Source organism: Lontra canadensis, unplaced genomic scaffold (assembly GCF_010015895.1).
Source record: "Lontra canadensis isolate GAN:19392208 unplaced genomic scaffold, GSC_riverotter_1.0 scaffold84, whole genome shotgun sequence".
Lineage (NCBI taxonomy): Eukaryota > Metazoa > Chordata > Mammalia > Carnivora > Mustelidae > Lontra > Lontra canadensis.
This window is the reverse complement of record NW_022631078.1, coordinates 162,886-185,789: the sequence shown is the minus strand read 5'-3', so window position 1 is coordinate 185,789 and position 22,904 is coordinate 162,886. Positions and strand designations below refer to the sequence as shown.

General features: G+C 42.0%; 1 protein-coding gene across 1 annotated transcript in view; it reads right to left on the bottom strand.

Moving 5' to 3' along the window:
• SYCE3 (synaptonemal complex central element protein 3) overlaps nucleotides 1–22,599 on the bottom strand; it is a 28,387-nt gene extending 5,788 nt beyond the window's left edge. Inside the window, exons 1-2 of the mRNA XM_032882673.1 lie at nucleotides 22,521–22,599; nucleotides 11,724–11,832 (exon numbers count right to left, since the gene is read on the bottom strand). Of these exons, the coding sequence (XP_032738564.1) occupies nucleotides 11,724–11,832 (109 nt within the window). The 5' untranslated portion in view covers nucleotides 22,521–22,599. The remainder of the gene's footprint in view (nucleotides 1–11,723; nucleotides 11,833–22,520) is intronic.
• Between the last annotated feature and the right edge of the window lie 305 nt (nucleotides 22,600–22,904).

Sequence of the window (22,904 nt, the reverse complement as noted above, 5' to 3'; positions counted from 1 at the left end):
GTATTTACATATTATATGATTCATTTATATAAAATATCCAGAATGGATACATCCAGAGAGACTGGAAACAGATTTCTGGTTGCAAGGGGCTGGGGATAGAGGCTATGGGGATGACTGCCTAGGGGTACAAAGTGTCTTTTTTGAATGATGCACATATTTTGAACTAGATAGAGTTGGTGGCTATAGGACATTGTGAATGTGTTAAATGCCCCTAAATATATACTTAAAAACGGTAAATTACATGGTGTATGAATTTCACCTAAATTTTTAAATTTAAATTTAAGATGTGATTATCTTTATTTTTCAGAAGTAGAAACAGAGAGGCAGAGAGGTTAAGTAGCTGCTAAAGTCACACAGGTAAAAAGTGGCACAGGCAGGATTTTACCCAAGTAACAAGCGCCAGTGTCCGTGATTTTTCTTTTTTTTAAATTATTCTTTTACATTTTATTCCAATAACTTTATAGTTCTACCCTTCACATTCAGGTTGGTTATTTCTTTGGTTATTTATTTATTTAAGAGTTTATTTATTTATTTGAGAGAGAGAGTGGGAGGAAGAGGGAGAAAATTTGAAGCAGACTCCCTGCTGAGTGCAACGTGGGGCTCAGTCCCATGACTGTGAGACCATGACCTGAGCCAAGAGTTTTACACTTAACTGACCGAGCCACCCGGGAGCCCTAGTTGGTTATTTATTTATTTATTTATTTAAATATTTTATTTATTTATTTGACAGACAGAGATCACAAGTAGGCAGAGAGGCAGGCAGAGAGAGAGGGAGAAGCAGGCACCCCGCTGAGCAGGAGCCGGACTTGGGGCTTAATCGCAGGACCCTAGGATCATGACCTGAGTTGAAGGCAGATGCTTAACTGACTGAGCCCCTCAGCTGCCCCTGGTTATTTATTTTTAAGTAAGCCCTATGCACAATATGGGGCTTGAACTCATGACCCCAAAATCAAGAGTCATTTACTCTACTAACTGAGCCAGCCGGGCACCCCACCAGTGTCCATATGTTTAACTACCTACAGTATACTGCTTCTTATGGTCCATAAGAAGAAATCCAAAAGACTAATGACCATATGAAAAAAGTCTGGAACTCTACTCAAATAGATCTTCATAATATAGTTGAGATTAAAAAAGAAGGTACAGGTTGGAGATATAATGCAATATAGTTTACATAACTTAAAATACATGCATAAAAACAAAATTACAAAATTTACAAAAATACACAGAAAGGGAATAAGCAAAAAAAAAAAAAAAGAAATGGAAATAAAAGAACGTAAAAAGAAATAAGTGAAGATTGTTGTATGGATCAGTGATGACACATCGTGAACTTCGAAGTAAGCCAAACTCCCTGCCAGAGAACCATTAAGAAAAACAAATCAACCAGAATCATTAGAAAACAACAAATGAAGGACCCACTAATGATAGAGAGGGGATGACTATCAATCACAAACTGAAAAAAATTTTTTTCCTCCCTGTGCCATGCAAGGAGGTACCAAGGGAAACAATCACATTCCAATACCTACTTCACTGTTAGCAAGGAAGATGTCAAGAAGCTTCAGACGCAAGCTTTCTTAAAATGCATAAAAAGTTGGGGTGCCTGGGTGGCTCAGTCAGTTAAGCATCTGCTTTTGGCTCAGGTCATGATCCCAGGATCCTGGGATTGAGTCCCCACTGGGCTCCTTGCTCAATGGGGAGCCTGCTTCTCCCTCTGCCTGTCGTTACCCTGCCTGTGCTCTGGCTCTCTCTCTGAGAAATAAATAAATAAAATCTTTTTAAAAATGCATTAAAAAGTTAGGGAGCTAAGAAACATTCATTCATTTAAAAAAATATCTATTAAACACCTGCTATGGGTCAGCACCTGTTTAAGTTCTGGGGACAGACCAAGGAGAAGAAATGTCAAAAGTCTTGTCCTCATGTTCATTACATAATAAACAACACTAAGTAAACATATAGTATGTTAAGAAGGAAATAAATACTAAGAAGAAACATGAATCAGTGAAGGAGGGTTGAGAGTGGTAGGAAAAAATGATTTGTAATTTCAAGAAAGGCACTCAGGAAACACTTCATTGAGAAAGTGACATTTAAATTACCTTTGGATGAAGTTCTTAATGTTAATGTAGCTCAATTTATCAATCTTTTATTCTGTGTTTAGCATTTTGCCTCTTGTTTAGGAAATTCTACCCCACTCCCAAGTCAAAAGGTACTCTCCCCTATTTTCTTCTCAAGTTTTATACTTATTTTTGACACTTAAGTTCTCATCATGCTGAAGCTATTATGTGTATATGTGGGTAGGGATCCTTTTAAAATTTTTATTCTTTATGGATAACCAATTTCCCCAGCTTAATTATTAAATAGTTACTTCTTTTCCTACTGATCTGCCATTTCACCTCTGTTATATATAAAAATTCTTGGGCACCTGGGTGGCTCAGTTGGTTAAGCATCTGCCTTCGGCTCAGGTCATGAGATCGAGTCCCACATCGGGCTCTTTGCTCAGCAGGGAGTCTGTTTCTCCCTCTCCCTCTGCAGCTTGCACTCTGTCAAATAAATAAAATAAAATAAATAAAATTCTTGTGTGTGTGAATTTGTGTATGTATGTGTGTTATGTGTGTGTACGTCTGTGTGTATGTGTGAGTGTGTGTGTGTGTGTGTGTGTCTGTTTCTGGGCTCTCTGTTGTATTCTGTTACTCAACTTGTCTATTCCTAAGTCAAAACGATACTGTCTTAACTATACAGTTTTAATACATACTTATGTGTGTGTGTGTGTGTGTGTGTATATATATAATATAAATTTTTAAAGATTTTATTTATTTATTTGAGACTGAAAGAGAGAGAGGGACCACAAAGAAGGGGAGAGGAAGAAGCAGACTTCCCGCTGAGTGGGGAGCCCAACTCGGGGCTTGATCCCATGACTCTGAGATCATGATGATCTGAGCCAAAGGCAGAAGGCTAAGTGACTGAGCCACCCAGGGGCCCCTTAACTATATACTTTTATAATAAATCTTGCTAATGGTAGGATAAATCCCATCCCTCTCTTCCTCAGAAATATCTTAGCTATTTTTGGCTTGTAAGTCTCTCATAAATGTTTTAGAATAAACTTGTCAAGTTCCATGAAAAACCCTAGAAGGATTTTCACTAAAACTACTTTAAAGTCTAGGATGAAATCTGGGGAGAACAGACACATTGATTGCTTTAAATCTTTCTGCTCACTAATGTTGCAAAAGCTCCATTTATTTGATCTTTAGTATCTGTTAGTCAAGTTTGATCATTTTCTGCATATAGGCCTTGTACATTCCTTGTTAAATTTCTTCCAGGGGAATTCATGGATGTGTGTGTGTGCACATGCCTGTGTTTATGTGTGTGTTACTGTTATAAATTCCTTTAAGAAAATGTGGGGCGCCTGGGTGGCTCAGTGGGTTGAGCGTCTGCCTTTGGCTCAGGTCATGATCTCAGGGTCCTGGGATTGAGCTCCGAGTTGGGCTCCCTGCTCAGTGGGGAGCCTGCTTCCCCCTCTCTCTGCCTACTTGTGATCGCTCTCTGTCTGTCAAATAAATAAAATCTTTTTAAAAAATGTGCTCTCTTTCTTTGGTTTTGGTATGTAAAAATGCAATTAACTTTTGTATACTGATCTGATCTGCAGCTACCTTGCTAAGCTTTATTATTTCCAATAATGTATGCTTTAGATGCTCTCCGTAAGTGTGGCTGCCAGCCTCCAACTTGACTACAGTAGTAGCCCTATTTTCCCCTCATTATTGAAAGATAATATTGCTACATGCATAATTCTGGGTCAATAGTGTTTTTATGACATTTAGATAGTATTCCACTAATTTGTGGTTTTCATAATTATTAATGAAAATTCCACTCCAGTTGTCACTCCTTTTCGTTTTCCTTCTCTCTGCCTTCTTGTAGTTTCTCTCTTTGTTTCTGGTGTTTTGAAGTTTTGCAATTATGTGTCTAGATATAGATGTCACTTTATTTTGTTTCCGATGTGTTTTGTTTCTTGGATCTGTGATTTCATTATTCATCCATTCTGGAAAATTCAAAGACCTTATATTATTAACTATTGTTATTGTTCCATTGTCTCTAATGTCTTTTTTCCCCAAGATTTCAGGTAGATGTATGTTAGACCTTCTTCAGCTATATCATAAGTCTCTTCATCTCTTCATACTTTTACTTTCTTTATCCCTTTTTGATGCATTATTCTCCAATTGATTCTCTCTTCAGCTCTTGTTGATTTCTTTTTTATCTTACAATTTTATTTTCCTTTTGAGAGGCTCCATTCGTTTTTTCAATCTGTCTATTCTTGAATTTCTTTCATGCTCACCTTAGTACTTGCATCTGTTACCTCTTCAGCCCTTTTATACGTAGCTATATTATATTCTGCATCTGACACCGTCTACAGACCGTGCAGATCTAAATATGTTGGCTCTTGTTTCTGTGGACTTTCACTCACAGTGGCTGATCATTTCACATATCTGGAAGGCAGCTATGCTCATGGCTATACCACCAACACTGTATTTGGTAATATTTATCTGTGAGGTCATTGCTGAAGTAGCTCCCAGTCTCCTGCACACTGCTATATAGTCTCTCAAAAACATGTATCTCTTTATGTCACTCCCCTGCTTAGCTTTCTCCAGTGTTCCCCTGTCGACTAAAGAATGACTGCTTAGTGTGGTACACAAAGTCTTTCATGATCTGACCCCAAATGACTGACTAAGATTTATTCTCTACCACTTTCACTTGTAGTTTATTCTTCAGTAGTTGAAATTTATTTTTTTTCAAAGATTTTATTTATTTATCAGACGGAGATCACAAGTAGGCAGAGAGGCAGGCAGCGAGAGAGGGGGAAGCGGGCTCCCTGCTGAGCCCGATGCGGGGCTCGATCCCAGGACCCTGAGATCATGATCTGAGCCGAAGGCAGAGGCTTAACCCACTGAGCCACCCAGGCGCCTCCAAAGTAATTACTTTTTTGTTATTTTTCTTCCTTCCGTGACCATCAGCTTTAGGAATAGGGACCTCATAACAATACTGCTGCAGGGCTGTACACTGGGAAAAGGGAAATAATCAGACCTTTTGGGGATTACTAGATGCTGGCTCTGAATTGATACTAATTCCTGGAGACCCAGAATATCTCACTACCAGTCAGTACAGTGATCTACCACTCAGAATAGGGGCTTAAGGAGGTCATGATGTCAATGGAGTTCTAGCTTGGGTCTGTCTTACAGTGGGCTCAATGGGTCTCTGAACACACTTGTGAAAATTTTCCCATTTCCAATACGCCTAATTGAAATAGATCACTCGGCAACTGGGAGAATCCCTACATTTATTCCCTGATCCAAGGAGTGTGGGCTATTATGGTAGGAAGGCCAAATGGAAACCACTAGAACTGCCTCTACCTATGAAAGCTGGAGAGCAAAAGCAACACTGCATTCCTGGCCAGATGGTAGAGATTGGTGCCACCAGTAAGGATTTGAAAAATGCAGGGGGTGAATCTCTCCACATTCCCATTCAATTTGCTGATTTGGCCTGTATAGAAGACAGACCTTAGAGAACAACAGTGGATTACTGTACACTCAGTCAGATGGTGGGTCTACTTCAGCTGCTTTCTAGATGAGGTTTTGTTGCCTGAGCAAACTAATGCATCCCCTGATATCTGAGACACAGCGTTTGATCTGGCGAATGCTTCTTCTCTGTACTTATCAGTAAAGACCGCCATAAGCAGTTTGTTTTCTGTGGACAAGGTCAACAACACATCTTCACTACCCTAACTCAGGTGTACCAACTCTCCAGCTTGATGCCATAATGTACTGGGCAGGGACTTTTAATGCTGTTCTCTTCCCCAGGACATCAAGCTGGTCCATTACACTGATGCTATTAAGCTGACTGGACCCACTGAGCAAAAGAGGCCTAACACAAGAATGTATACTGCGTGAGTCCATTTATATGAAACTCTAGGCCATTATATCAGTGGTTGCCTGGTGCTGGAGAAGGAGGAGTAGGAATTGACTGGGGAGGAGCAGAAGAAAAAGTTTTAGAGTGATAGAAATATTTTGTATTTTGATAGTTGTGTTGGTTACACTGGTGTATACATTTGGCAAAACTCAGCAAATTGCATACTTAAAATATGTTTATTTTATTGTTTGTAAGTTATACCTAAATAAAGGTGACTTAAAAATAAAAAACAAGAACACAATTTATCAATCCTTATGGGTTGTACAAAAATATCTAGAGATAAATCCACAGCCCCAAATGTTTTCATGACTTAAAAAGGAATAAAAATGAGGGCGCCTGGGTGGCTCAGTGGGTTAAGCCGCTGCCTTCGGCTCAGGTCATGATCTCAGGGTCCTGGGATCGAGCCCCGCATCAGTCTCTCTGCTCAGCTGGGAGCCTGCTTCCCCCTCTCTCTCTGCCTGCCTCTCTGCCTACTTGTGACCTCTGTCTGTCAAATAAACAAATAAAATCTTTAAAAAAAAAAAGGAACAAAAGTGAATGAACAAAGCATTCCATGTAAAGGTTTAATAAAACAGTAATAAGAATATTAGGGAAGGCAGAAGGAAAGAGCCCAGAAACCCAATTAGGCTCACATATGGAGAAATAAATACATATTGAGATGCTTTCCTGGCCCAAATGCCCTTCTCTGAGAATTTGTCTTCATCCACGGGGGTGAGCTTTGCCTTCCATGTTCTTCACCCATGTGGCTTAGGCGATCCTGGCTGTGAACGAGGCACACTACTGCATATGCAAACTTTTCAGCATTTAATAGCAATAGATTGGATGTATACATGGCATCTTGGAACGAGCTGACATACATAGTTCTGAATGAAAAAAACCCCAAACAAACAGCACGAGACATATAACACAATACTATTTACAGAAATTTAAAATAAATTTATAAAATAGCAACATGTATTTCATAAGAACACACACACACAAAATATATATCTATGGGAGAGAGGAAAGAGAATGGCTATGGGAATAAGGCAATAAAAAATAAACTAGAGGGGTTCTTCGTGGGCCAATTATCACAATGTATCATGAACTGAGGGTATGATAAAATCAATTTTCTACATCTGAGATTGAAAATGAACAATTTTTTCTACAACAGCACAATCAGGGACTAGAGGAACAGTCTCAAGGAACCAACAGAAAATAAAATGGAAAATAACAAAGTAATAAGAGAGGTTATAGAGATGATAAAGAAGATTAACACAAAACAAGATGTACAATGGATAATTGGAATTTCTGAAGAAGTAAACCAAAGAAATAGTATACAAAGTATACTTTGTCATGTTTCTTTTAAAAAAATACTAAAGGAGCGCCTGAGTGGCTCAGTCAGTTAAGTGTCCAACTCTTGATTTCAGCTCAGGTCATGCTCTCAGGGTGGTGAAATGGAGCCCTGCATCCAGCTCTGCACTGGGAATGGAGCCTGCTTATGATTCTCTCTCTCCCTCTTCCTCTGCCCTCTATCCCCACTTGTGTGTGCATGTTCTCTCTCTCTCTCTCTCAAAAAAAAAAAAAATAATAACAGGGGCGCCTGGGTGGCTCAGTTGGTTGGACGACTGCCTTTGGCTCAGGTCATGATCCCGGAGTCCCGGGATCGAGTCCCACATCGGGCTCCCAGCTCCACAGGGAGTCTGCTTCTCTCTCTGACCTTCTCCTCGCTCATGCTCTCTCTCACTGTCTCTCTCTCAAATAAATAAATAAAATCTTAAAAAAAAATAATAATAACAGAAGCCTACTGCTCTAGAGGTCTAATGTATCCCACAAAAAGTGTTAGAGAATATTAACACCAATCTCATGTTAGTGAAGTATAGAACTTCCAGAATAAAGAATCTTAGAGGCAGAAAAAGTAAGTCACTTTCAAGAGGAAACACATGGGCAGGCCTCACACAGAGCCACTAAATGCTGAAAACATCTTTTGAGTTGTAAAGAAAATAATCACCTAGCCAAATTACCATCCAGTTATAAATGTAGACATATTTTTTAATTTTTTAAGATTTTATTCATTTATTTGAGAGAGAGAGGGAGAGAGAGAGAGAGAGAGAGAAACAGAGAGGGCAGATGAAGGGGGAGAGGCAGAGGGAGAGGGAGAAGCAGACTCCCCGGTGAGCTGGGAGCCCGACATGGGGCTCAATCCTAGGACCTGTAAATCATGACCTGAGCCAACAGCAGATGTCCAACCATCTGAGCTACCCAGGTGCCCCTTGAATTTTATTTTTAAGTAATCCCACACCCAACATGGGGCTTGAACCTACAACCCCAGGATCAAGAATCACATACTCTATCAGCTGAGCCAGTCAGGTGCCCCCACCTTTATAAATTCAAGGAACATATCCATAGCTATAGTTTTTAGGTTTAAATATTTGAACTATTGAATACAGGATGTGTAAATCTCAACAACTGTAGGATTTATGTGAACAGAATGTAAATGTTGTAAATATTATTACTAATATAAATGTTATTTGTAGTTGATAATGAACGAATACAGTATAATGAATGACAGTTTTGCCTCAGTTTCTTCATCCATAAAATAGGGATAGTAAGAGTCCCTATAGCTCATAAAACTGTTGTGAGGATTAAATGAACTATTTCACGTAAAGTGCTTAGAACAGCATCTAGCATTTAATAAACACTGAATAAATGTTGCTTATTAGTATTATTAGATCCTGAACAAGGATAAATGAAATACCTGAAGAAATAACATGAGTTTCCTTAATGTTTTCCCACAAACCTTCTTAATTTTGGAACAATCTTACAGAAGCGAATGTATTTTTTATGGTGTTTAAAGATGGGATCAGGAGGGTGACAAAGCCTAAGAGAAACAAAATGAGGGTTGCTGCTGGGAGGGAGTGTGTGGAGAGGGTGGTGGGGGTGTGGACATTGGGAAGGGTGTGGGCTACGGTGAGCGCTGTGAAATGTATAAGCCTGATGATTCACAGGCCTGTACCCCTGGGGCAAATAGTACATTATATGTTAATTAAAAAAGAAAATAAAAATACTAAAATGCTAAAAAAAATGTATATATTTAAGGTGTTCAATGTGATGACTTGATGTACTTATACATTGGGACATGTTTTTTAAAAGTTCTTATTTTTAATGTAGTTAAATTACTAATCTTTTCCTTATATTAGTGTGTTTTGTGTACTTTTTAATAAATCCTTCTCTGACATAAAGATATTTGCTTACATTGAAAAAAAATATTTGTTTAGAATGAAGAAATTCGGGGTGCCTGGATGGCTCAGTGGGTTAAAGCCCCTCTGCCTTTGGCTCAGGTCATGATCCCAGGGTCCTGAGATCGAGCTCCGTGTAGGGCTCCCTGTTTCTCCCTCTGCCCCTCCTACCTGCTTGTACTCTCGCTCCAATAAATAAATACTTTAAAAAAAAGTGAAGAATTTCTTCAGTTTCACTTCAATTTAAATGGTGAATACCCTATTTTAAAAGTAGCTTATATAGTATGATTCTATTTTAATTAAAGCATATCTTTAAAAAAAAAAGATTCCTCCATGCATCAATCCATTGATCCATCATTCTATTTTTGCACAGACAGAGACTTGCCATAAGGTTCACCAACATTAATAGTTAATTCTGGGTGACTGAGTTTTGTTGATTTTATTTTTTCTATTGTTTCAGCTTTTATTTATTTTTGAGAGAGAGAGAGAGAGAGAATCTTAAGCAGGTTCCATGTGATGTGGGGATTGATCTCACATGACCCTGAGATCATGACCTGAGCCAAAATCAAGAGTCGGTTGCTTGACTGACTGAACCACACAGGTGGCCCCCATTTTAGCTTTTAGTTTTGCAAACTTCCTGAATGATCTTTCCTCTAGTCTTCCTTCTCCAAACCATTCTTCTTCGGTTACCAGAGGTATCTTTCTTTCTTTTCTTTTCTTTTTTTTAAAGATTTATTTATTTATCTGAGAGAGAGGAGAGAGAGTGAGCAAGGGGGAGGGGCAGAAGGAGAGCGAGAAACTCAAGCAGACTCCTCACTGAGCGAGGACACCAACATGGGGCTCAACCTCACAACCCCGAGATCAGAACTGAGCTGACACCAAGAGGCAGAAGCTTTAGCTGCACCACCCAGGCGCCCCCAGGGATGTCTTTCCAAAACATAAGTTTCTTCCTTGAGATCCCAAATGGCTTCCTATTACCTAAATAAGAAAGGTCAAACTCTTTAGCTTGGCACTGAGACCCTTCTTACCTTTACAACCTCTTCTTTCTTTGGTCTGTGATCTTGTGATTCCCATGCACTAATCTCGTTCCTTGACTACACCTGGCTTTCCTTCATTGGCACACAGCCTAGGCTATTTCTTCTATAGGGTTGCCTGTCTTGTCTACCTCCAACACCCCTGACTCATCTGTCCAATCTCAATTCCTTCCCTAGTGCTCTGTTCAAAGCCTCACTTGCCTCCCCAGTCAGCCTCTCTTTTTTTGTTCCCTCCGTAGCGCTTGGTATATACCATTATCAGCATCTGCCAGATTATAGTTTTAATATAAAATTGAAATGTGTTTTAATTTACATATTTAAATTATAATTAATCATCTTGATGTCTGTTTCCAGCCCCCTACCTACTTATTCTAATGAAGGAGCATCTCTATTCAACTTTATTTACTTATTTATTTATGATTTTATTTATTTATTTGAGAGAGAGAGCATAAGCAGGGGAGGGGCAGAAGGAGCTGGAGCAGCAGACTCCCCATTGCAGGGAGTCTGATGCAGGGCTTGATCCCAGGACCCCCGGATCACAACCCAAACCAAAGGCAGCCACTTAACCAACCAAGCCCCCCAGGTGCTCTGGATTATAGAACTTTCTAAAAAGGTGATTTAAAAATATAAAAAGCTTTCAAGTACATAGACCAAAAAATGCAAACATTTTTAAGTAGAAATTTTCAAAAGCCCATTGTAATAAATGGAGATTATTTGCAAACTAATAATGTCCTTAAAAACATGTTGTTTCTCATTTGAATAGAGTATGCATACTTTCTAAAATTTGTTTTATATTACTATTTTCTTTAATATAACTTAGGCTTACAAATTAGAGAATTATACATATTCTGGATTAGAATGAAATAAAGAAATTATAATGGGGGTGGCTGGCTCAGTCTGTGGAACATATGACTTGATCTCGGGGTTACGAGTTGAAGCCTCACATTGGTTGTAAGATTACTTAAAAATAAAATCTTTGAAAAAGTAATTATAATGGTATCACTACCATGGCTGTTTATCACTTAATGGAAACATGTTGAATAACAGACTAACATTCTTTTCCCAAAACGGAGAAACTTGTTCAACTCCCCTGCTGCTTTATTCCATGGAACTAAGTGAACCTCCCATTTCAGCACCTCATCCGTCTTAGCACTATTACTCTGTGTTCTGTATTTAAACAACTCATAGAAAGTCAGTTCTAATTCTGTTCACAGGTGTTATACTGTTTGTCATTTGCTAAGTATTTGAGCTTGGGTTTGGTACTGTGCCCAGTTACAAAAAAGAAATCACCGTTTCTGCCCTCAGAAGAGTCCAGTCACAGAAATAGGATACAGACACACATAAAGTAATCAGAAAACATTGCGAGGCGATCTTTAGTGGTAGGGTCCAACTCTGTGGTAGAGTAGTTACATGGCGTGGAAGCTGAGAGGTGGTCAGGGAAGACCTTGTTAAGGGAGTTGATTTGAGCTCAAAAGTGTAGGAAGAATTTGACCTACTGGAAATAAGGGGGGAAACACCCTACCTGAGATTTTCTCCATCTCTTCCAGTAGCTTTTCCAAGTCTTTATTCAGGTCTGACAGCATTTTCAGCATGTTGTCATAGTTTCTTTCTCCAGGGTCAGAATCAGCCATCTAGGCGGTGCACAGAAAGAAGATGCAGTGAGATAGATGTCAGGGTTTCGATTCCAGCTCTATTTCTCACGCCTGGATAGGCCAAACCAGAAATCTGAGGTCATCTTTAATTTCTCCTTGTCTTATTTTCCTGACATAAGGGGTCACTGAAACTCACCCATTTTATTTGTTCATGGAATATTGACCCATCTATGGGTCAAGAAGGCCCAATGCTTGGGAGTAGTCAGTGAACGCTACCTTTGTGGAACTCATAGTCTCGCCCAGCTCTTTAAAGACTTTATCCTCCCTCTCTCTAAGGCTGCAGCTTTACTTGAGGTCCATTCTTTTATCCACCATTGAATAGATTGACTGAGCATCTACTATGTGCCAGACATCTACTACGGCTGTGTAGATATTGTGGTATATTTGTGGGTCCAGACAGATAAAACCCATGCTCTCACTGAGCCTCCATTCCAGGGGGAGACACAAATAATAAACAACAGAATGGTAAAGATACCTTCAGTTTGTGGTCACTGCACAAAGAAAACAAAACAGCATGGTTTAATAAAGAGGACCTTTCGTGGGGAGGGGTGCTTTAGCTTGTCAAGTCAGCCAAGTCCTTTCTAATGAAGCAGTATTTGAACTGACACTTCAGTGGTAAGCATTTTAAAGATTTTATTTCATTTTACTGATTTGAGAGAGAGCATGAGCAGAGAAAGGGGCAGAGGCAGAGGGACAAGCAGACTCCCCACTGAGGAGGGGGCTTAATGTGGGGCTCAATTCCAGGACCCTGAGATCATCATTTGAACTGAAGGCAGATGCTCAACTAACTGAGCCACCCAGGTGCCCCTGACACTTGAATCATAAAAAGGAACTGGCATGTAAAGAGCTAAGGGAAGACAGAGAGAATGGGTCAAGAATAGCTGGGAGTGGTCTTCATGTGTTTCAAAGCATGGAAAGAAAGTACAGCATGGAGTTAAGGAGCAAAGTGGTATAAGGTGAGATCAGTTCAGTAGACAAGAATTTTGGTTTTGAGTATGAGGAAAAGCCACTGGAAATTGAGAGCAAGAGATTATGCTTTAAGAGAATGACTTCAGCTGCCATTTGGAAGATGGAGTACTATAGAAGGCTGAGAGGAGGTAACAGTGGGGGAACCAGTTAGCTAAGGGAGCACTAGAATGGTCTAGAGGTGGAAGTAGCTTTGGTTTAGGGTGGTAAGTAATGATATCAATGGTGAAAAGTGGAAGGGTTCAGGCTGTATTTTAGAAGATGAGCCAAAAGAATTTGGAAAGGGATCTGATATGTCTATGTTTGCAAGGGTAAGTGATGGGAAGGGAAAAATCAAAATGACTCCTAATTTTGATGAGAACAACTTAATACATGGTGGTGTTATTAACTGAAGTGGGGAAGACTAAGAGAACCGATTAGAAGGGAAACGAAATGCTCTATTTTTTTAAAGTTTTATTTATATAAGTAATCTCCACGCAATATGGGGCTTGAACTCACAACCCTGAGAATAAGAGTCACAAGCTCCACCGACTGAGCCAGCCAGGTGCCCCCCAAATTCTCTATTTTGAGTATGTTAATGAGAGATGCCTTTTAGACCTGTGAGTAGAGATTCAAATAGCCAGTTGAATATATAGGTCTGGAATTCAGGAGAAAGGTTGGAGCTAAAAATACAAAGTTTGGAACTAATGGTGCACGCTCTCTTCACCTTTCACTTGGACAATTTTCATAAACTCCTAACTTCCTGCTTCTGGCTTCATCTTGTCAAATCCGTTTTCCAGTTCACCTCCTGAATGACCTTACATAACATGCAAATCCAACCATGTCACTCTGTTAACAACCCTTCAATAGCTTGCATTTTCTTTCAGGATAAAACATAATCTCTTACTACATATATAAGATCCTTAACAACCTAGCTCCTGACTCCTCCCAATCTCATCCAGTTCCGGGTTGTGACCAAGTAACTGAAGAAAGCCTTAAGACATCTCAAATTAAAATCTGTAAGAGTTGTGTATTTTCATGAGACATGATTAGAAAAGATCCATGAAAAAACATAAAACTCTGTAAAGTTAAAAAAATTTACAGTTTTCTTATAAAAGAGCTAAAGAAATTAAAAATGAAATAAAATCATTCTATCATGTAGGTGGTTACAAAATCTGTGCAAAGGCAAAGTAGATAATGACACACTTCATATCTAAGTTGTGTAGCCACTTGCTCAATTCATTAATTTATATGATACCTGTTATATTCTTTTACCCACACATTCAACACATATTTATTGAGCACTATTTTAGACTCTGAGAATACAGTGGTGAACAAAACAGGTTAAAATTCCTGATTTCATGGAATTTATATTCTAGTGGTGAGAGGAGAATATGAACAAGATTAATAAGTGAAATAAATATAAGGAGGGGATAGGTATCAAGGAAAAAAGTCAACCAGAGATGGAGGGTGGAACAGTGTGTGTGAAGGGGGTGGCTGTAATTTAAATACGTGTACAGGCTTGTTATGATGAGCACAGGGTGTTGAATGGAAGTGTTGAATCACTACATTATACACCTGAAACTAACATTATGCTGTATGTCAACTACTAGAATTTAAATAAAAACTTAAAAAAATAAAAGGAGCAAAGAGTTGGAGAAAAAAGAAAGAGAGAAGCAAACTAAGAAACAGACTCTTAGAGAACAAACTGACAGTTCCCAGAAGGGAGGTGGGTGGGGGGATGGGCTAAATAGGTGATATTAAGGAGTGCACTTGTTATGAGCACTGAGTCTTGATTAAAAGTGTTGAATCACTACATTGCACATCTGAAACTAAACATTATACTATATGTTAACTAAATGGAATTTAAAGAAAAACTTAGAAATAAAAAAGTAAGTGTGCGCTGAAGTGATTTTGACCAGAGACTTGCAGGAAGTGAGAGAACGGGCTATACGGATATCTGGGAAAAGTGTATCCCAGGCAGAGGAAAGAGTAAGAGCAAAGCCCCTGAGCTTGGAGTTAGCTGGATGAGCTGGAGGAAGAGCAACGAAGGCTATAGCTGGTATAGAGAGAGGGAGGGGGAGAGTAGCAGAAAATGAAGTAAAAATGTGGGGGAGTAGAAGTATGGTGGGCCCTGAGGCCACCAAAGAGATTCTTTTTCTTTGAGTGAGATGGGAGTCTGGAGGGTGATAATCTGATTTACATTTTAATAAATCACTAGGTTGAGAGCAGCTTCTCCGGACCGGGGTGGAAGCAGGGAGACTAGAAGCCCACTAGAATAATGCAGGTGAGAGATAATAACAGCTTGGATTAGCACAGAAATGATGTAAGTAATATGAAAGAGGATAATTCAGGATACGTTTTGAGGGCAGGGCCAACAAGATTTGCTGAGTCAATGTGGAGTTAGAGACAACACGAAGATTTTTGGCTGGACAACCAGAAATGGAGACACCGTTAACTGAGATGAGGGAAAACGAGAAGCCACTGGGTTGTGTGGGAAAGAAAGAACTCAGTTTTGAACATGTTAAGATGGGTGATGGGTATTGAGGAGGGCATGTGCTGTGATGAGCACTAGGTGTTATACTTAACTAATGAATACTGAACAGTATATCAAAAACTAGTTATGTACTATACAGTGGCTAACCGAATACAATAAAAAGAAAAAGATATCTATGAGGCATCCAAGTGGGGATGCTGAGTAGGCAACTGGATAAATGAATTCAGGACAGAGTAGGCTAAGGACAGAAATTTAGAAGTCATCAGCATACAGATGCTATCTGACATGAGGCTGGGTGAGATCAAGGGAGATAATACAAACGGAGAAGAGGTCCATCAAGTTTGGGGAGATGCGAAGGAACCAGCCAAGGAGACTGAGGAAGAGGGGCCAGAGAGGTAGAAGGGAAGCAAGTCTGGACTCCTAAGTCAAGTCCAGACTCTCAGAGAGTCACTGGACCCCAGCTAATGTCCTCTGATGACATGACATCTCAACAAGCTGAGAAGACAACTCTAAAGAGTACAACAGAAAGGAACTCCAAAAACTGTATGGGATACAACAGGTGTTTCCTTAGTGGGTGAATAACTTATAATGCTGAGAAGGTAAGGAATTAAGATAGGACATGTTGAAGAGCATAAAAAAGAATTTCTGGGGTGCCTGGTGGCTCAGTCAGTTAAACGTCTGCCTTCAGCTCAGGCCATGATCCCAGGGTCTGGGGATTGAGCCCGCATCAGGCTCCCTGCTCAGCAGGGAGTCTGCTTCTCCTCCTCCTCTCTACTTGTGCTCTCTCTCAGGTAAATAAAGATCTTTAAAAAGTAAAATTCCTGTGAATATTTGGTATTTTATGCATTTCTATGTTTAAAAGAATTTGGCTTGTTAGAGTCAATAGGTCAGTTCTGTCGTTCTGGTTTAAAATGTGAAATTGATTATGAGTTATAATTTTATATATTTTTAAAGATTTTATTTATTTGAGAAAGAGAGAGCACACAACTGAGAGGTGGGGGGGTTAGAGCAGAGAGAGAAGGATACTCCCCGCTGAGCAGGGAGCCCGACATGGGCACAATTCCAGGATCCTGAGATCATGACCCAAGCTGAAGATAGGTGCTCAGCCGAGTAAACCACCAAGGGGCCCCTGATTATGGGTTACAATTTTAAGTCAAAATCTGTTTAACTTTACAAAGAGGTTTAGAACATTTAGGAGAACCTGAAGTTCACCATATTTATAAGTTTCACTTATGATATTTATAAGAATTATTTAAGTGGGAAGGTTTGTTGTTAAGACAACTGAGGGTACTTGCAAGACTCTGTAGTGCTCTTCCTGCCTCAATGATGGATTGTCCACATAGAAATCAGGGCCACAAGGTCAAAGTAGTCTGCAATACTGAGCCTCCACATGGAGAGCTCCTTTTCTGGAGTCTCCCAGACCTGTGATGGACCTTATGAGAATGGGAATTAAACTTTTGTTAAACCAAACACACACACACACTAAGTTTAAGTTTGTAAATGGAACAAAAACATAACGTTATTACTATTTAAATTTGCTAGACCTAGAATAAGATTGAGTTTAGAATGAGGGTGCCTGCGTGGCTCAGTGGGTTAAGCCTCTGCCTTTGGCTCAGGTCATGATCTCAGTCAGGGTCCTGGGATTGAGCCCTGCATCAGGCTCTGTGCTCGGCGGGGAGCCTGCTTCCCCCGCTCTCTCTGCCTACTTGTGATCTCCCTGTCAAATAAATCAAAAAGATCTTGAAAAAAAAAAGAGTTTAGAATGAGATGATTATTTAGAATAATCTAATAATCTAATAAACTAATAATAATCTAATAATCTAAATCTAGTGATTTAGAGCATAAACTTAAATGCTCAAGAAAAACTGGATTTTTAATATTAGTAATGTTAATAAAATAATATTACTTTTTAAAACCAAAGTAAACATTCAAATACTCTTTCCTCTGTCTAAATAATGCCTTTAAAGTTACCGGAGCTCATATTTATCAATATCTAGCCATGTCCTCATATTTACTCTAAGCTTCAGTCATATCCAATATTTGGTAAATTGGGGTATCTACCATATGCCAACTAAGGACTACAGAAAAAAGGGATTAAAAAATAAACAGGTACTCAGTGCTGTAAACAAAGAAATAAGTCTGGCAAAAAGAAACCTGTTGTATAGCAAGGTTCTTTGAAGAGCAATAGCCATTCACCCAGATGTCCTTGCTCGGTTTCAAATCAAAGCCTTCACATATAAAATGACCCTTATAGCCAAGTCATTGAGAACTCTGCAAACACCATGTTCTCTCTTGCCTCTATGTGTGTACATATATTATTCTACTGCCTGAAATACCCTTCCCTCATGCTCTCTTGTTTTTAAAGACTCAGCTCAAGCGTCACGTCTAGAAGTCTTTCCTCACATTTCCCATCGCCAGCTCTGAAGGCGGCACCTCTTTTACATTTCAACAGCTTCCACACTGTTCCAGCCAGACACTGTTTTAAGCATTTACACCTTTAGAAGAACCCTAAAAAGTAAGTATTGTTATTGTTCTAATTTACAGATGAGGAAAACAGGGCTCAGAGAAATGACCAAAGTTGCCCCAGGTCAGACAGCAAAGACACAGATCTAAGAACTGGGCCCTGAGAATCTGGCTCCAGTCTGTGCGCTCACACATTACACTCCTGGTATGCAATAAATTCTTGATAAACATGTGAGTGAACAGAACTAACAAGGCGTAGTAAGCAACTAAAGAACAACTTGTGTGTACCCTGAAATTCCAGGATAGAATGCAGGCTCTGCCATGTATCGGCTGTGAAAGGCTGGTAAGTTAGCCTATCTCCATAAGTCTCAGCTTCCTCTTCTGTAAAATGGAAATAATAGCTCCTTTGCAGGTGATCGTGAAGACGCACACAGCTGTGGGGATAGCAGACACCCACATTCACCAAATGAAATAGTTGGCATGACTCTATGTGTAACACCAGGTATAGACAGAGTAGTTGCTCAGAAAATATTTTATGTTAAGGAGGTGAGAAAGAGATATGAAGTGAATAATATGAAAGCTAACATGTATTTCATGCTTAGTATGTGTCAGGAACCGTGTAAATTCTCAATGAGCACTGGCTGATTTCACAACCATGGAACAAAGTAAGTGCTATTACTCTCCCTGTTGTGCAGATAAGGAAACTGGGGATTGTGGAAGGATCTAAGCCAAGTCACACAGCCAAGCAGCGGCAGAGCCGGCTGGAGCACAGTCCTGATTCTAGAGGCGGAGCTCGTTAGCATGCCATTTTCTCACGGCTGCCTCAGACAATACAGTGGGTGGCTTTGAGCTTGACTGTCGGGAGGGATGGAACAAAGGACAAAGAATGGGGGTAGAGGAATGGAATGAAGAGGCTAACAGCGAGCTCAGTTTGGGACAGCTTGAGCGTGTGGTGCCCGTCCAGGCAAAGCTATCCAACAGCTGAAATACAGGATTAGAGCCCTAGAGAGAGGGTAAACTGAAAATAGAGATTTGATGGTGTTTAAATTACGGGAAAAGATGAAATCATTCACAGTGTGTAAAAGAAGAGAAAATGGACTTGGAAGAAGCTCTTAAATATCAGCCATTAAAAGCAGAAGAAAATGACCCCGTAAAAGACACTGATAAAAAGAAAGTAGAGAATTGGGGAGTATGTAGTTGAGACCAACAGAAGAGAGGAGGGATGGGCCAGTTAATTCATTTAGTCAACAAATATTTATTGAGCATCAGGCACTGTTTTGGGTGCTAGGAGTATACTAGCGAACAAAAGATAATATTTGCCCTTGTAGAGTTTACATTCTAGTCAAGGGAGATAGGCAATAAACACATAAATATAGAAAATATGAGGTGGTGATAGAAAATAAAACAAGGTAGGTTACAAAATAATGGAGTGGCAAGAACTACTCCACCTATGGTGAACTACGGAAATTCCCTCTGAGAAAGTGAGTCTTCAAACAGACTCAAGGAAGTGAGCATGTGAGCTCACTTTCTGTGAGGAAACAGGGATGAAAAAGCCTTCAGGCTAACTGTGCTTGAGAAGAACAAGAAGGCTAGAAGCGCTGGAGAGGAATGAAGGAGGGCAGGATGTTAGGAGATGAGGATGAGAAGCTGGGGAGGATACTGCAGTTTATAGAAGACTTTGACTTTAATTCTGAGTGAGCGGAGGAGATATTAGAGAAATTTGAGGGAGTGACACGATTTGAATTATGATTTAAAAGGATTTCTCTGGGAGCGTCTGACTCTTGGTTTCAGCTCAGGTCATGATCTCAGGGTCATGCGTGGGGTCAAGCCCCTGGGTCCGCGCTGGGTGTGGGCCTGCTTATGATTCTCTCTTCCTGTGCCCACCAGCCCCGCTTGACACACGTGCTCACCGTCTCTCTCTAAAACAAACAAATATGTCAAACGATCACTCTGGCTGCAATGCTGAGAGCAGATTGGGATGGGGATGGTGAAGCAGAGAGGAGGCTGTGGCAGAACTCCTGGTAAGGGATGACAGGGCTTGGACTAGAGTGTTACAAGTGGCAGTAGTGAGAAGTGACTGGATTCTGAATATGCTGGAAACATGGAGCCAACAGTATGTGCTGACATCCAAGTAGAAATATGTATCTGTAGTGTTGCGAAAAGCCTGGCTGAACATCTGTATTGGGTAGTCACTGGGGTACAGATGACACTTAAGGCCATGGGACTAGCTGAGGTCTCCTGGGCAGTGAGGGTGGACGGAAAGGAGATCGGAGCTCTCCAATTTGGGAATTTGGGAAGAAGAGGAACCAGCAAAGGAGACTGAAAAGCAGCAGCAAGTCTTGGAAGTCAAGTGAAGAAAGTAAACAGAGTGATCAATTGTGTCTCATATAAAGTAGCATAAGGAAAAAAAAGTGGCCGTGGATTCAACAATCTGCAGGTCACTGGCAAACTTGACAGAAGCTGTTTTCATGGGGCAGCAGGGACAAAAGCCTGACTGCAATATGTTTACAGAGAAGGGAAGAGAAGTAAGTAAAACTTGTGTGTTCTGGTTCAAAGACAAGCAAAGAAAGGGCCAGTAGCTGGAATGTAATGTGGAGTTACAGGTATCTTTCGTTTTTAAGTTGGGAGATGTTACACCAGTGTCAAATATTACAAAAGGGCCCAGTGAATTTAAGACCTTTTATTTGGGTGTCAGGTCTCAGTGAGTAACTGAGTAACAGTAACAATGACAACAAGAATTCCAAGAATAAAGAATTAACAGAGCATTAGGCAAAATAGATAGGGCATGCAGATTCAGTTGAGACAGGTAGGAGAAATAGGAGATAAATGACAGGATGATAGAGGGAAGGATTTCTCTTTTTTAATCTATAAAGGCAGAGACTTGCCTGTCTTTAGGTTTATGTGAAAGAGCTTAGTTGAACAGAGAAGGCTGAAAACAGGAGAAAGGGTAATTGATGGTGCATGGGCTGGTTTCAGACAGGAAAAAGGTCACTTTACCCTAGAAATGGTAGGTAAGGGTCCAGATGGTCCAGGTTAAGACCTGAGGTCTCTAGCTCACCCACAAATGGCAATGAAAAGGTTCTTCTCCTAACAGACATTCTTGGTTTCAGGAGAATGATACGGGTTTGGCAAAGCTGAGCACCTCACTAGAGACACTTGGATATGCAGCAGAGAAGCAGTGGTTGTGTGGCTGGGGACACATGGCTGCACAGGACCCTTAGGACTCTAGGGTAGCACAGAGAAAAGGGATGGAGTGTAGCTGGCTTGGGATTTTGAAATGAGTGTGGTGGACGGGCAAAGTGAGGGCACAGGTAAGAGAGTGGATTAAGAGGTGTGAAGATGATGGGTGGGGACAAAGCAGAAGCATGGAGGCCATGTAGTTGGCGGGGCAGGTGGGCTGGGGATGGATGTTGTGACCAGAGTGATGTTGGATTTCAGAGGTGGGATGAGCAGATCCAGGGAGCGGGGATGAGCTGGGGTGGAGGAAGACTGTTGGAGGAAGACCATGGGCTAGGAGTCCATGGCTTTCCTTCCTGATAAGGTTGCTGCAGGTGAGCAAGACTAGGATGGAAAGGAGGATTAGTCCAGTGCCAAAGCCCAAGGGAATGAGAGTAACAGCAAACTAATGGGGTTAGGAGAGCAGAGGGAGTGTGGGAGCGGGAGAGGACAGGCTTAAGAATCACTTTGGGTGTGAAGGGCTGGAGGTCACAGGGGTCCTGGGGAGTGGAGACTCCAGAGGTGTGCAGAGCTCACGGGCCTGGAGTCCTGGTTGTAGTCTCAGGGTCTTACCTGGTCTGAAGAGTTTGGCAGAGGCTGGGATCCCCCTGGAAATGAGAACTGGGAAAGGACAAGTGGGGCTCTCGGGTCAGAGATTCTTTGTGAGGGGCACATGCATGCGAGCAGCACAGGAACGGCATGTGCATGTGTGGTGGGAGTCCTGGAGTCGGAGGAGAAGGAATGTGTGGTGTGTGGAGTGCAGGTGTTCCAGGTGTGGGAGCAACAGGTGAGAGGGTCAGGTCGTATGGGAGAGTTCAGAGTCTGGAACGTGCAGTGTAAGAGGTCTGGAGATGTGGGGTGAGGGAACTGGGGTGAAAGCGGGGTTTGGGAGGTGAGGAGATGGGGTGAGGAGGCCTGAGGGGGGGTGAGGGTGGTGTGTGGGGGTGAGGGTGTGTTGGGGTGGGTATGGGGGGCAAGGAGACTAGAGTGAGGAGGGGTGTGGGAGGTGAGGAGACTGGGGTGAGGAGGTGGGGGAGGGGGCTGGGGTGAGAATGGGGTGTGGGGGCGAGCAGATTGAGGTGTGGAGCAGGGGGGCTGGGGTGAGGGGGGTGTAGAGACTGGGGCAAGGGTCAGGTGTGGTGGGTGAGGGTGGGGTGTTGGGGCTTGGGGCTGGGGTGAGGAGGGGTGTGAGGGGAGAGGAGATGGGTGAGGGGATGTGGTGGGGGTGAGGTGCTGGGATGAGAATGGGGTGTGGGGGGCGAAGAGACTGGGGTGAGGGGGCAAGAATACTGGGGTGACGGGTAGAGGAAGAGGAGCCTGGGCTGAGGGGTTGTGGGGGCCGAGGAGACTGGGGTAAGAACGGGGTGTGGGGGGCAGGGGCTGGGGTGACAGGGGTGTGGGGGGCGGCGAGCGGCCCGTGGCGAGGGGACGGGTGAGGGCGGGATACCGGGTGAGGCGGCGGGCACAGCTCGGGGACTTCGTGGCCCCGGGAGGGCAGGAGGCGCAGGGAGGGCCAGGGACCCGTGGCTGGGCGGGCCTCGCTCACCTCAAGCACCGCCTGCGCTCCTCGCGTGGGGATCCGCGACCCACCTGTGTGGTGGGGAGCACGCGGCCGGACCTGGCCACGGAACCCCGCCCCTTTCCGTTAGCAGATACGCCCCCTGGAGATGATTTCTCGCCCTCATTGGCCAGTGTCCCGGAGCGGAAGGGGCTGGGCCGCAAACACGTGAGTGTGCCGCCCTCTGGCTGGTCCCGAGTCTCGGCCTCGAGGTCTCATTGGCTGGTCTCCAGAGCGGAAGGGGCGGGGTCGCCCCGGGGGCTCTTGCCCGAACTAGCGGAGGCTGAGGTGGAGGGAGAGCGGAACTGAAGGGAGGGTCCTCTCGTGGACCTGATGGTTGTGTTCTTCTCCGCGGTTCGCCAGAGCAAGGCC